The sequence below is a fragment of the Microtus oregoni genome, unplaced genomic scaffold, assembly GCF_018167655.1.
Source record: "Microtus oregoni isolate MIOR12 unplaced genomic scaffold, Mior012 000002F_ref0000024, whole genome shotgun sequence".
Taxonomy (NCBI): domain Eukaryota; kingdom Metazoa; phylum Chordata; class Mammalia; order Rodentia; family Cricetidae; genus Microtus; species Microtus oregoni.
This window is the reverse complement of record NW_024543061.1, coordinates 28749352-28764803: the sequence shown is the minus strand read 5'-3', so window position 1 is coordinate 28764803 and position 15452 is coordinate 28749352. Positions and strand designations below refer to the sequence as shown.

Sequence of the window (15452 nt, the reverse complement as noted above, 5' to 3'; positions counted from 1 at the left end):
CAGCCATTGTTGAACAGCTGGACCACAGTCTGTAAGTCACTCTGACAATGCTCCCTCCCCATATGGATAGAGAGGTTCATTCTATCCGTTCTACACCTCTAGAGCAGTGGTTCTCAACCTGTAGGTTGCAATCCCTTTGACAAACCTCTATATCTTCAGAAATATTTACTATGGTTCATAGCAGTAACGAAATTACAGTTACGTTGCAGAAGCACAATTTTATGGTTGGGCATCCCCGCAGGATATATTAAAGGGTCGCGGCATTAGGAAGGTAAGAACCACAGCACTAGAGAAACCTGAGTAATACAGCTTGTTACCAGGAGTGGGGTGGACCTTTCCACCTCAGTTGGTCTGGATTTAAGGTGGGTCTTCCTGGCTAAATTATCCGATTAACTTAAAATCCATCATCCATCAAAGGTGTGTCCAGTGACTCGAGTTTTTAGTTAATTCCAGATGTAATCAAGCTGACAACCAAGAACAGCTACCACAGCTGCCTATGCTCATTGGTAACGGACACAAGTCCAGAGACCGGACATGGGTCTGCAAAGTTTGGTGTTTGCTCTTCTGAGTGTTAGCCTATCATTCTTTACTGTTACTGTTCTTCTCTTTGGGAATGGATATGTTTATCCTATGCCAATGGAAATTATAAACATACAACTTAAAAAGCAAAGACAGGAGCTCACAATAAAGGGGCTGCCTGAGTCTTGGGAGAGACTTGCTACTGGGATGTTAAGGACTGTGAGGACTGCAGGAGCTGGAGCATCCTATAGTCTGAGACGGCCATGAGCCTCTGAGAACCAAGCATGGAGTCCTATAATTTTAAGGTGATATATTGGGCATCAAGTTGACAAAGGGTGGTCTCCTGGGGGTTACTCTTGATTATTATCCTGATAGAACTTAGAATTACCTCAGAGACAAAGCTGGGCACATCTGTGAGGATATTTTCAGATAAGTTTAACTGAGGAGGGCAGACCAAGCCTGAACGTAGGTAGCATCATTCCACAGGCTGTAAAGGAGAAGGCTAGTAGGACATTTAGTCTCTCTTTGCTTCCCAACTGCAGGCACAGTTCAACCAGTCACCTTGTGCTCCCATTGCCATGCCTTCCCTGCTGTGATGAACTGTGTCCCTTCCTACATCTGGAGCCAAACTAACCCTTGCTTTGTCAAGCTGGTTTTACCCAGTGTTGGCTACAGCAACGAGGAAAACAGTTAATGCAGGTGTCTCCAGTGTGACCCACTGCTATGAACACGGTATGCAAACATCTCTTTGAGAACTTGTATTTATCTGATTTTAACGTAATGCCTAGGAGTGGAAATGCTGGATATAAAGAAAAGTCTGTCTATCTATCTATCTATCTATCTATCTATCTATCTATCTATCTATCACTGTTTCCCATGACTGTTACTTCATTCTACACCTTCACCTGTGCCCAGGAGGGTTAAACCTGTTATAGTTCACTCGAATTGAAAGTTTAGTAGTATTCAACAAAATACATCCTCCTTTGTTTTTCTTATATCAGTTGATGGACATTTGGGTTGCTTCTGCCCTTTGGTAACAGTGAATCCTGCTGCTGTGGCTATTGGGGTACCGATACCTAAATTCCTGCTTTCAGTGGTTTCTGCAGTCTTGAATTTTAGATGGGATTGCTGACTGTGTAGTGATTCATATTTAACATTTGGGGACCAGGTCATTCTGAACCGGTATGGACCTGAAGCCTTCCTTCCTGCATCCACTCTCCAGAAAGCCTTTAGAGGCCAGCACAGAGGGCAGGCAGCTGACAATGTGCTCAGCTGAGGGCCTCAGAGGAGAGCCCAGGGGTGAAGTCTGAGCGGTCCCGGATCCTCAGGCAGAGAAACTGGGGAAGAGATTTTCTGTCCTTTGAAGGCGCTAAGCTCCCGTGACCAGCCCGCCCACCCACTTGGGGGGCAATGAGCCAGACAGGTGACCCCGAGGTGCTCAGTGCTCAAGGCAGGCACAACCTGCTCTCCCTGTGCGGGATAGCGATAGAGTTGGCGCTCTGGACACCCCCTCTGTGTCCAGACACTTCTGCAGGCTCAACTCCAGTCGACTCGGGCTCATCTCGGAGCTCAGGGATCTCCAGGGTGGGGGTGAGGGTCGTGAGTGAGGGGTGGGGATAGAGAGGACAAGAAGGTGAGCACGCGGCGGGGACAGCGGGCATGGGAGGGAAATCACTGACTATGGGCAGGAACATCGGCTGGGGCGGGGCAACGCGCTGTGGGCGGGGCTGGCTAGTCTCAGCCGCTGCTCTTGTGTGTCCGCAGGGGTTGCAGAAACCCAGCTGCCTCCGGAACCTGCAAAGACCCTCAGAAGACAGAGGAGCTCCGTTCCCTGCTGCAGAGCTCCCAAGGAGTGTCTGGTCTTCGCCCTGGTCCTCAGGTACCGACAACCCCGGAGACGCTCGAGAACCATGCATAGGGAGTGGACAGAGCCCAGACTGCCCCCGACTCACAGACTTAGGTCAAACCGGAAAGGGTCCCTCAGGACTGAAGCCCCAGCAGCCAAGAACAGTGGTTAGTAGGCTTCTCCACAAGCTGAGGACAATTCCAGGAAAGACCATGGGACAAATCCTCCAACTGTCTATCTCTCCCTTAGGTGTTTCTGGACCCTTTCTTTACATCCTGACTTGGAGCAGTGCTGTGTCCTCTCAGCTCCAGATTCTGTCTCTTATCTGATAAGAGCAAAGCTGAGGACTGAGCTGGCCAAGAAAGAAGGGCAAAACCCCATGAAAAGCTGTGAAATAGAGCAAGTGGGACGAGCCTCCTGGGGTGCTGAGGGAATTTAGCGGTGTCCTCTTGCTCCTGGAGAGGATTCCTGGCCGGGGGGTGGGGGGGGTCTGTCTTGGGAACAATTTACTTTTTCCCTTTTTCAGGATCTCAGATTTGGCTATTTTCTTCCCTTCTGACATTCAGGGTATTTTCCAGACCCCAGTCTTCTCCCAGATTCAGTTCCCTGACCTGATGTCTTCATGTCTTGGGAGGGGGTGTAAAGGAAAAGTGGGCGGGGGGAGGGGAGATAAGAGATTCGCTACTGATAGGCCATCTCCCCTGTCCTGCTCTATGGGATGCTGATCTCTGATTCATGGTTCCCTCCTCTCCTTAGAGCTGGCCTAAAGGTCTGAGTTCTGACTCCCATGGTTCTGGGACCTAACTCTGCCTCTCCAACAGCTCTGAGCTTTACAGACAGTATTGATCTGCCTGAAGGATGTTAAAACCCTGCGTGTTTAAGCTATTAACTGGAGGACACTCCGCTCACTCAGGGATTTTGCCCTCAGGTTTTCGTTCTAACCCTCTAGGTTGAGTGACAGCCTGTGATTGTGCCCCTGCGACCACTGCCTAGGGCAAGCCTTGGCACGCAGTGTGCCAACCTTCTAGAGTCCCAGCAGATTTTGGCCTGGGCACAGGAATCTTGGTGAGGAGATGTGGCTACTGGTGGGCTCCATGCTCAGTTCCCTGTAGAGGGTTCCGTGTTCAGGGCTCTGATTTTGCAGGTGTGTTTTGCAGAAACCTATGGCATGTCATTTTTTCCCAGATGGGGGGAGCACCTATTGTTGCTGCAGAATGGGACTGTTCCACAAGGCTAGAGTTCAGGCTGTCAGCTAGGGATTGGGGTTTGGAGCTGGCCACCTCTCTGTTCTGCCTTTCCACACTCACGGCTTTGGTCTTTGAGGAAGAGCACAGGTTTTCGGTCTCCATTGGAATGGAAATAAATGGAGTTACAGTCTGTCTCCCCAGTCCCCCCGCCTTCCCTAGCTGAGTGGAAATGTGGTTTCCATTCTCTCGTGTTCTCTCCCTGGCCCCTTTCTTCCACTCCATTATATGTGTGTACGGTGAGCAGGTGGCTAATGGACCTGCATAGGTTTCAGGATGATTTTAAACTTACCCACGTTCTCTCCAACACGTCCCCGACCATGTGCGTGTCTTTCAAATGTTTAAAATGGAACTCCAATACTGTGTTCCTCAGATGCTGGTTAGGAAGATCTGACTCACCCAGGAAAAACCAAGAGCCTTGGAGACACCGCTCTGGGACAGCTCCCGGTGCTATTCATGGCACCACCTGCCTGGATGGAGACCACCGTGGGGGCTCTGGGTGAGAATATCACAGACACTTCCACCAACTTCCTTCCTACATTTGATGCCCATGGAGGAGCCCAAGCTGCTTCCTTTCCGTTCACTTTCAGCTATGGTGACTATGACACGCCCTCGGATGAAGAGGAGGATGTGACCAAGTCTCGGACTTTCTTTGCTGCCAAGATTGTCATTGGCATGGCTTTGGTGGGTATCATGCTGGTGTGTGGCATTGGCAACTTCATCTTTATCATTACCCTGGCCCGCTACAAAAAGCTGCGCAATCTCACCAACCTGCTGATTGCCAACCTGGCCATCTCAGACTTCCTAGTGGCCATCGTGTGCTGCCCCTTTGAGATGGACTACTATGTGGTGCGTCAGCTCTCCTGGGAACACGGTCATGTCCTGTGTGCCTCTGTCAACTACCTGCGTACTGTCTCCCTATATGTGTCCACTAACGCCCTACTGGCCATTGCCATTGACAGGTGAGTGCCACAAAGATGGACACTGAGCAAGGGTGTTGCCTTGGTCCCTTTCTTTCCTGTAGTTGCATGATGATGACATGCATCTGTCGTGCCCGTAGATGGCACCCATGGGGACTCAAAAGCCCATTGGCTGAACATCTCACCTTAGTCAGGGCTGGAGGCAGCTAGGCCTGGGGCTGGGCAGTAGGAAAGTCTTTGCTCACTGTCTGTGGACGTTCTCCTAGATAAGCCCAATCACAGCTTAGACAGGTGGTAGGAGGACGCGTGGAGGGATGGGGCTAAGTTATAAGGAGTTACTTCTTATGTGAACATGAAAATCTGGAGAGACTTCCCCATCTCATCTAGATTTCCTCTATTAAACTATGATCTCCCAGCACTAACTGGTTTTTAAATAAGATCAAGGGAATTGTTTTGGATAAAAAAAGCTGTGTGTGTGTGGGGGGGGGGGGTGACCAGAAAAAGAGCAGGTGGTTGCTTACTTTTTTTGTTAGTGTTGTCTTGACCCCACCTCACTTCCTACCCATCATGCTACAGTACAAGACTGTCTCTAGTGATGGGGTGTGAGCTCAGTGGGAGCAACCTCTGATTGTCTTTCTTATTCTGGGGTGTTTCACTTGCTGTAAACTGGTGCTACTGAGCCAGGATCACCTTGGTTTCAGGGAGTCTTTGCAAGCCTCTTGGTGCATTTGCCTCGAAGTACACATCACCTCGCTATGGTCTCCGGACAGCTACCCTGAGGGGCTGGTCAGGCTTCCATGTTCCTTGACACAGCTTGCTATCCTCCTTATCCAGGGAGCCTGAAGCACAGGCTCTCCTTGTTCCATGGCCTCAGGGCTCTGAGGTGTTTGACTTGGGCTCTAAGTCAGAGCAACTGAGCAAGTTTTCTGGCAATCAGCTGGAGGTAGGATGGCGTGTGAAAGGCTAGTTTCTAAGGAGGGGACACCAGAGTCTGGTGTTAAGAACACTGAGGTGCGGGGCTCCAGTCTCCTTTCTCCAGAGAGTCAGCCGCTGATGGCCCCTTGGTCTGCAGCCCATAACAGGTATGTTGTGGTCCTCAATACAAGTCACCAACCTTGGGACATTTGCCCACTTACTTAAGGAATCCAAATAACCCTAGTTGAGGATAGCATCAACCAAGCTTTCTGCTTCCCCAGTGACTTTCAGGGCTGCCCAGGTCAGGCTCCTGCAGCTTTGTCTCTAGCATCTCCTGACTATGGAAACGCTGCCTTGTCTCTTAGCACAGGACAAAACATACGGGGTCATTTCCTGGACTTTCACATTAGTGACACGGCTTTACCCAGGAGATGCTCTTGACTTCTAGAAGGAGGATAGATGGGAGCCTGCTGTGACAGAGTCCTGCTTCTGCACGAGATCCGTGCACCTCGGAGGGGGCTAACAACTGTGCGGGAAAGAAGCCAGGAGTGTGGAGCTACTACTAACAGGGATATTGATCAACCACGGTATGGGAACAGTATCCTCAATACTGTTCCCGTTTTCCCAGCATCAGCTGCTTTGGAAGATGGCATCTATCTCCTGCGCAGTGCAAACCAGACACACGGAGACAGATGAATCCCATCATGCTCTGCTCTGGGGAGGGCTGCTGGTGCTAGGAGTGGGCTTCTGACTGGAAATTCACACACACATGTGGGAGAAAGCCCCAGGTGCTGGCCTAGGCCTCCCTCAGTCTTAGGTGACTCACTGCCCCAACACGTTAAGTTTTTGTTGTTTAAGCTGACATTTGTAGTCTTTGCCCCAGATGGCTTTGTTTTTTATTTTATTATGCTGCTGTCATCTAATTTCAATTTTGTGGTTCAGTCGTCATTAATTTTTTTCCTTGTGAGCTGTTCAAAACCTAGTGATATTTCAGGTTTGATCTTCTCATCTTATAGCAGAAGACACCCTGCTGGTAGGATGCCTTTATTTAGTGAAATTGCTGCAGGAACCGATAGTGTGTACTTGACTTGAGTCTGTTGGTGGAGGCCCCTCCCTGCACGGTGGGGCTTTCCCTGGCTTTCGGTTATCTGCCCTCTTCCTGCCTCAGGCTTTGAGGACAGTAAGGGAATCTCATGTACTTGGTTGTTTTGATGATTGAATGAAATAATAGCTAAAATACAAGGCATTTTCTTTTCTGTCTTGGTATTTTGAGACTAGGTCTCACTGTAATGTTCAGGATGGTTTTGAACTCACAATCCCTCTGCCTCATGCATCAGAATGCTTGGACTATGGGGGTGAGCTGCCGTGCCGGGACAGAATAATATGAAGTCAGCACTAACATGGAATAAGGAGTGGATATCATGGTTCTCAAGTCAATATTAAGAAGACCGCAAGTGATAGCAAAACTGAATAAACCGACTGTTTCCAGTATAAGTTTTAGAAGCGGGCTACAAAGCACTGCTCACAGCACAGCTTGCCTTCTGCCAGCCTGGGCTTAGTGCTTCTGTTCCTGCCTCCATTCTCTTCCTAGGCACTGAGGCTGAAAAGTCTCTCTCCTCCTGGCCAGTCTCGCCGTTCTAGAGCATTTGGCCAGTTGTCCTGGTCACACTTGGCCCTTCAGAAACTCACTTGGCTGGGTGGTCCAGCCTTCATCTGCCTTTAGTCTTCTGCATATAGTGTCTCTTGGTTCTGCCCAGCTGTCCCGTTAGATCCACCCTAGTTTCCTTCACTATTGCACGCATTCTTTCAAAAAGAGCGTCTCCGTCGAGTGATTGCTCAGTGCTGGATCCTGTTCCAAGGGCTGGGGATAACGGTAGAAAACAGAAAAAAGCACTGGCCCCTGACAAAGCTACACCAAAGGGGTGAAGAGAGCTCTCTGTCAGGCAAAGAAATATGGAAGGTGATTTCAGAAATGAGCAACACAAAATAACAATGACAACAACAAAGAGACCCGCCAGCAGAGTAATCGAGGGTGATGTGGACGAGTCAGGAGAGGTATCTCTGAGACAGTAGCATGACCCAAGAGTGACACGGAAGGCTCTGAGGACTGAGAGACAGTGTCTCAGATAAAGGGACTTGTAAGCCCAAAAAGCCTCAAAGCAGGGACAGACTTGATGGTTCCAGGGATAGAGAGATGGCTTTGGGGTTTAAGGCTGGTAAGCAAGGCTGAAGCCCACCAAATCTTCTTGAACGCAACCCTGGCTTCTTCCTGAAATAACTGATACATATTCTGAACCTTGCTAGCTGAGGACTGGAGTGAAATGCCTTGTCCAAAGCAGCATAGCTGGGCCACACCTTTCTGCAGAGTTCAGCCCCAGCTTCTCACTGCCTTTCCAGCATTTTATTGCTTGGTCCCACACTGCTCAGGTGAAGTAAACACATCTTTGTCCCTTTTCCAAAAATGATTGTTGTCCTTTTGACAAGTTTCTTTTCACCTAGTACCAAACCACTGACAGGGGGTAAAGTTTTATTAAAGTTAAACTAGGTGCCCCAAAACCACAGACGGCAAAAGTGAGAAAAGATGTAGACGGATCACTCGAGGCAAGGAACATCCGGATACTGACGAAACGGTTAAATAATAATCCAGGGTCAGGAGTGGATACTGGTGAAACGGCTAAGTCATAAGCCAGGGTGGCATTTACAGTGACGTTTGGAGAAGAGCAGGGTGCAGTGGGCAAAAGAGGTGGTGCAGAGGAGGCGGACTTTAATGTGGTTGTCAACAGATGATCAACAGCAGGTCTTCTGAAGGCCAGGATGGTGCTCAAGGAAGCCAGGTGGTGGGTCCTCCCGGTGACTGCGGAGCCTTGGGGAAGCATATGGACCAGGGACTGAGTCTTCAGAGTCATGATCAAAAAAGATGGGGTTATATTTCAGAAGATATAAAAATCTACCAGACGATGACAACCTGAAGGAGCTGGCAAGATCCTGCAAGAAGTCCCCATCCCCACCCCAACCCTTGGGCAGGGCCTCTGGGCCTCCACTTTGATGTGTGTTGAGGTGTCTGTAACATTCTGGTCTGCTGCTTATGAAATGCTGTGAAACTCCTCTTCCCCTGGCGTGGAGGGCTGAGGAAACCAGGGTATGTGTCCCCTGGTGTTGAGTTGTGTAGCTCATGGTCAGAAAGCACAGATGCCCCTGATTAGTTAGTTCATCAGCTGGGGGTGCATTACCCATGTCATGGCCAGCCTGGTAGCTGCTACAACCGCCATTCTCATGTGAGACCTTAGATGGGGGCCTTAGACCTTAGACATGGGTCCCAGACTCTGCTGAAACATCCAGCCCATGGTTATCACACCACCCTGCACCCTGGCAACCTTTATTTGTTATTCTCTGAGAACTGCTGGCTTTGAGAGGATCTGAACCTAAACACTGGAGCTAGGGACACAGAGCAAGTGAAGCCATGCTCATAGAGAGGGAAAACCTGCTGCTAGGGGTCTGACTGCCTCAAGGAACAGTGTAGGTAGAAAACAAGTCTGCGGTCGAGAGAAAAGAGAGAGGCTGCTAGGATTTGGTGAAGGCCAGGGAGAAGGGAGCTTGCCCCACAATGCTGGAAGGGAGGTAGCAAATGGTATCGTAGAGAGAACACGGGGCATATGGAAAGATGTGGGCCAGCGAGCTGTGCAGCTTTTGACAAGTCCTTGCCCTTCTGTATGCTTCAGCTGGCCGCTCTAGCACACGGGCATCTTTGCTCTCTCTTTCCTTCAGCAGGGTGGAGATGACCTAAATGAAAGTATGGGCTTGCTATGGTAAACTTCATTCTGATATAGAGTTCCAGAGCCAAGGCTGATGGAAATCTCTGGAATAGTTTTCTACACGTTTCCTGTTAGTTTGTGTATCAGTGATGGCAGTGTTAACTGGGCGAGGATCAACTGTATAAAATGGCTAACACCAGGAGAGCGCTGGCCTTCTCTACTGACTGTGGATGTGATGTGTGCGACCAGCTGCTTCAAGCTCCTGCCATGACTTCCCTGCCAGGATGGACTGTGGCAAAATGTATTTGCCTCAAACTGTGAGGCAAAATAAGTGCTTTCTTTCTTAAGATGGTTTAGTCAGAGTATTTTAATCACAACTCTGTAACTAAGAGATGGTGTGTGTGTGTATGTGTGCATGTGTGCGTGTGTGCGTGTGTGTGTGCGTGTGTGTGATGTGACCCTAAGAGCCTCTACATGCTAGACAAGTACTCTACCACCGAGCCGCACTTCAGCCAACATGATGGCTGCGATGAAGAGCCCATGTATGCACAGTGCCAACAGTGCACAGGATTCTGTTTGTTTTCCAGCACTAAGGAGCTGCCTAGAGTCCCAGGGAGGCATGTTAGTGGCCAGCAGCAGCCATCTGGGGTGTAAAGAGGGTACTCATGCTCTATCCAGCTTCTTCAGACTCCTGGGAGCTGGAAGAGCACAGGAATCTCACTTCAGGATCCTCCAGGTTCGCCCAGCGTGGGATGATTTCTTGTGAAATTCAACCAGAAAAGCACAAGAAGGGTTCTTTCTTCAGACCAAAGTCCCAAGAAAGATGACTTCAAAGGGGTAGTCTGCAAGGGAACAGAATTGACCTGGCTCTCCTTCAGGGCCCTGTCACATTGCTAGCGACTCTGCCTGAGATCAGCTATGGACATAAAAGAGTTTGTTTCCAGTGTTGGTCAGTCCTTTCCACTCCACTCCCGTCCTTCTAACCGTGCCAGCTGCGCAAAGACTTCCGGAAAGCCAGAGTTCTCTGCACACGAGTGCACTCTGGGAAGGCTTCTTTCAGGCTACCGGAGTGACTCATAGCCTCATGAAGTGCTCTCTGCTTCCTGGACCTCTGTGGTAACTGTGTAGCCTCTTCAGGAGAGAACAAAAGCAGCGTCTTTTACTGCCTGATGCTTTGTGGTTAAAAAAGAAAAGCCATGCATACGCTAATTGATTTTCACGTCAGCCCTGTAAGATGGGGTCTAAATGTTTTCTGTCAAGGGTCTTGTGTTATATAACCCTGAGAAAGTTCCTCATCTTTCAGCAGGTGGAAAATGAGGTGAATACACTTTTCCTCTCTGCATGCCGAACAATGCTTTCTAAAACTTGGAATGAAAACAAAACCTTGGCCCATGCTTTGGTTGGAAAGGGTGGTTTTTCCTATCAACTAATTCAAGTTGGAGTCATCAGGGCTACTCAACTTTGAACCTTGCAGGCGTTAGGAGATACGATGGACCAGGGCCTAGCCAGAGACCCATGGGAACTATAATTACTACATTTAAAAGTAATTTTCCCCCAGTATATGTCAGATTTAAAACTTAGCTAGGAACATTGTATTCATTATCTCATTTAATCTTTAAACAACCCAAATACTTGGGCAGGTGAGAAGGCTGAGCTGGGGGAAGTAGTTAGAGGTGGAACTGAGGCTTGCTACAGGGCTTGCCCTGAGCGTCTCCCTCAGGTGACATTAGTATCATAAGCAGGCTCCTTCCACGCGGCTGACTCCTCTTCTGTTCCTGCCCAGGTACCTGGCCATAGTGCACCCGTTGAGACCACGAATGAAGTGTCAAACAGCTGCGGGCCTCATCTTCCTGGTGTGGTCCGTGTCCATTCTCATCGCTATCCCTGCCGCCTACTTCACCACGGAAACGGTGCTGGTCATCGTGGAGAGCCAGGAGAAGATCTTCTGTGGCCAGATCTGGCCAGTAGACCAGCAGCTCTACTACAGGTCCTACTTCCTCTTGATCTTCGGCCTCGAGTTTGTGGGCCCTGTGGTCGCCATGACCCTGTGCTATGCCAGGGTGTCCCGGGAGCTCTGGTTCAAGGCGATGCCCGGCTTTCAGACGGAGCAGATCCGCCGAAGGCTGCGCTGCCGCCGCAGGACCGTACTAGGGCTTGTGTGTGTCCTCTCAGCCTATGTCCTATGCTGGGCACCCTTCTATGGCTTCACTATCGTGCGTGACTTCTTCCCCTCCGTGTTTGTGAAAGAGAAGCACTACCTCACTGCCTTCTATGTGGTGGAGTGCATCGCCATGAGCAACAGCATGATCAACACGCTGTGCTTCGTGACGGTCAGGAACAACACCAGTAAGTACCTCAAGAGGATCCTGCGGCTCCGGTGGAGGGCTTCTCCCAGCGGGGGCAAGGCCAGCGCTGACCTGGACCTCAGGACCACAGGGATGCCTGCCACTGAGGAGGTGGACTGCATCAGACTGAAATAAGCAAAATGGCCCTACAGTGCCTGAATGCTCACAGCAACCATGAACTTGTTTTTCTGCAAACACAGAGGAAAGCGACACATTGTTCAAGGGACCCTGAAGTGTAGAATTTCTCAAGTAGATATTTGAGACACTGTCCCCAGTGGTCAGCATTCATGGAATACCTAATTTTTGCAAAGAGTAGACACCAGTGAAAACCATTTATTTGACAAAATGCTGTGGGGATTATAGCAAGGAAATGTGGTACAGAGTGTCTGGAAGAGAGAGTTTCCAGATAGAAGGCAGAACAGGCTCTGTAGAGCTCCCCTGGGAAACACTGGGCCTTGCTCACCTTTAGCAGAACTCTTGGGCTTTCCTTCCCATCCAGCATTGGCAAGCCTGGAACAAGAGCAGCCGCAGAGGTTCTCAGCTCTTCCTGGAGTCATTCTCTGTCCACCCCAGAGCCCAATCGCCACTGGGAATCCAATGCACGTGTGGATTCGCCAGGACCCATGGCCAAGTTCTGACGACCAACTGATGGCCACTTCTTAGGCCTATGGCTCTGCATCAGACAGTGGGGTCTTCTCTGGAGAATGGACTTGGGGGAGAAGCCACACGGACTCTGGGTGCCATTTGGAGTTCTGAGTCACATGGAGAGGGGGAAGTCTGGGCTCACGAGAACGTGGTTCCCTCATGTCACGGTCTACTCACTGCAGGAGAAAAGGAGGTGAAGAAGGGGAGTCAGCTGGGGCCTCTGACCGTGTGCACAGTCTAAAAGATGCTGCTGCTCCATCTCTCAGCTACTGTGGCCTGGACCACTATGCTTCCCCTTGAGTCCTCGTGTCTCTGGGCTTATGGAGCATAGAGACCTTGAAGGTCAGCATGGCACCTACTTCCCCATTCTCTCCAGCTCTCAAACACGAGAGCTTTCAGTCCAGCAAGCCTGTTTGATGAGACTGTCGCAGTGGTAGGACTGGGAGAAAGATTCCTTAGCCACTGATGCTTGACTCTTGGCCTGATCATGATTCTGGGGATTAAGATTTGCTCTATTTTAAAACAAAGGTGACCTGGGAGAAATCACCACCTCTCTACTCTTCAGTGCGAATGAAGGCTTGCATGTCAGTCGCACAGCCTGAACGCAGGAAAAAGAGGTTGGCCCAACGGGGGCTCTAGACTTAGGAAAGTTTTACCCATTTGGTAACGCACCTCCTTAGTTTGACGTTTAGATTTCTGGCTTGAGAAGACCTGAGGCCCAGCTTTGATTGCGCTGTCTCCGCAGGTCTGAGATGAGCCTTCTGAAGACAAGGGAAATACTTGAGAAACTTTTTCGAAGTGTTTGGAGATCAATCAAATAATATGTGGACGATGTGCTTTTACTATTTGAATAGAAAATAACAGCTGCCATTGCCGCCGTCACTGCCGCCACATCACCGCCACCACCACCGCCATCACTGCCATCACCACCACGGCCACCACCACCGCAGTGAACTTAGCAACTGTGTGGTGCCTGGACAAAGGAAAACTTGTATATATATATATATATATATATATATATATATATATATATCTTGTTTATAGATCCATAAGCCTCACCAACATCCCCCCTCAATGTTCTTTATGTGAATTATTTTCTTAGGCTTTTTGACAGTGTGTCATGCCATCCTAACCAGTGACGCAAACAAGACCATGAGCTTTCAAGGCGGATACACAAAGGCAGTGGTGCACGGTCCCCAGTCAGGAGAGAAGCACCAGGTTTTGTAGACACCAGGTCAGAGCGTCCTTGTTGTCAAGTAGGCTTCCCACACGTGCTCCCAGAATCAGAGCATCCTCATAGACCGTCACCCCACATGTTCCCAGTCAGCATGAACAGCGTCTCTCAGGCTGATTTTGTGCTTATGAGTGTGCAGAGCCGTAGAGTGGCCACGTCCTCTTCCGCAGATTTCATTATAGGGTAGGGTACCTGTGTGTGTTTGCTCTCCAAATATAGGCAACTCTATTTTTGACCACAAAACTTCTTTTAATTGTCTAGTTCCCCAGAAAATACATTTCAAAGGCCCATTTACTTATTTTCTCATTCTCTACCCAGCAAATTTACCTTACTTTAAATCAGAATTCTCTCATAGGATGAAAATCCATTAAAGTACAAACCTAAACCACATACAGAGGGGAAAAAACTATTTCTATTTCAAACTTTATTACAAAAATCCAAAAAAACGAAAGAAAAGAAAACTATATATTAAAATTAGCCAGACCCAAAGACTCTTATTTTTTTTGATTAAAACCACATATTACATTATAAAATGACTAAGTTAGTTTCGGCATTTAGAAATGCTTAGATAGTATAATTTATTGGGATTTGTTCCTTGTCCCTACTACCAAGGTTAAACACGAGCTGACTCTGTTAAATAGTTGTTTGTAATCCATGGCATGCGAACTCTTCTGCCTCTCAAAATGTCCCTTACCTACCTGTCTGTGATGGTCCAGGTGTCAGCGCTTGCTTGTGATTTCATGGTGGGTGGCTGTTGTCAAATGGAGTACCAATAGATATACGCATATGCTCACTGACCACACTGTGCCTGTCATTCCTCGTCCCGCGCCCATGCTCTTCTCAGCTCTAATATGAGGGTCTTTGAGATAACATCGGGTAGATTCCATGATCACAGGAGCTGTGAAGCCTCACTCTGCTCTTGTCAAGAGCTCCCCATCTCCATCAAGAGCTGCAGCTGATGGCTGTTTCTTCTTCCTTGAGTCTGGGCGATGGAGCCAAGAAAGCTCTTCAGCACCTGAGTACTAAGATTTGATGTCTGTGGGCCCATTTATGCTGACTCTAGGATTAACCCCTGAGCAGGCCCAGCGTCCACACACACAGGGAGGATGAGGGAGAGACTGATGACTTGGCGCTGCATACAAATTCCCGGGGCTAGCAGCTCAGACAATGGGCTTCTCAAAACCAAACCAAATCAAACAAACAACCAAACAAACAACCTTACATCACAGAAAAGACTACTGGTTAATCCCAAAAGACGACACTCATGACAGGTATTTCTTTTGTGTTTTCTAAATACTTTTAGCATTTAAAGAGATATGCAGATATCCTATGCAGAAGGATATAGATATGATTTTTCAAAATCATACCCTTTCCATAACTAAGAGAGGAAATGAAACATACATTTTTAAATCAAAGACATTGAAACCGATGATGTGGTGGTGGTCACCACTGCATGCTCCGAAGGATGAAGCAAGATCCATGTTTGTTATGGGCAAGGATGCTGCAACACCTGTGAGATGGACGGGTTATTTTTATGACTCCTGTTCTGGAAAAACATGATCTTGAGTAGCCTGCTTGTCCTGTTCTCCTTCCCAGAGTATGAGAACATCAGGTTCAAAACTCAAGATTCTACAGCTGTAGAAACTGAAGTGCATCAGGCCGGTGAGAGAGGGAGGCTGGGGGTGAGGTGGGAGAGGCTGGGGGTGAGGTAGAGGTAGGGGAGGGTGGGGGTGAGAAGGTTGGACATGATGGAGTTCAATGTCACCCAGCTGGACACTGAGAGCCAGTTAGACTCAAGGTTCCGGAAGCTGAGTCCAGCATTCTTGTATCACAGAATTCCTTGGTGCAGGGTTCATAACATCTTAGAGAGGTGGGCTTCTGTCCAGGAATCCTTGAGATGTCTATTCAACCTGCATGAGCTTCTCTGGAGATCCTTAAGGAGTTTAGCAGAGACATTCCTGGCTCCTTTGCAAGCCAAGTTTTAGCTCATTCTACCTCCTGACCTCACAGCCAGCCACAGCGACTCCAAGAC

At 48.9% G+C, this 15452-nt stretch overlaps 1 protein-coding gene across 1 annotated transcript; it reads left to right on the top strand.

The window, feature by feature from the left end:
* Positions 1-4083: 4083 nt before the first annotated feature.
* Prokr1 (prokineticin receptor 1) lies at positions 4084-11676 on the top strand. The gene is made up of 2 exons (XM_041678706.1): positions 4084-4571; positions 10980-11676. The coding sequence occupies exons 1-2, from the start codon at positions 4084-4086 to the stop codon at positions 11674-11676; spliced, it is 1185 nt and encodes a 394-aa protein (XP_041534640.1).
* Positions 11677-15452: the final 3776 nt, after the last annotated feature.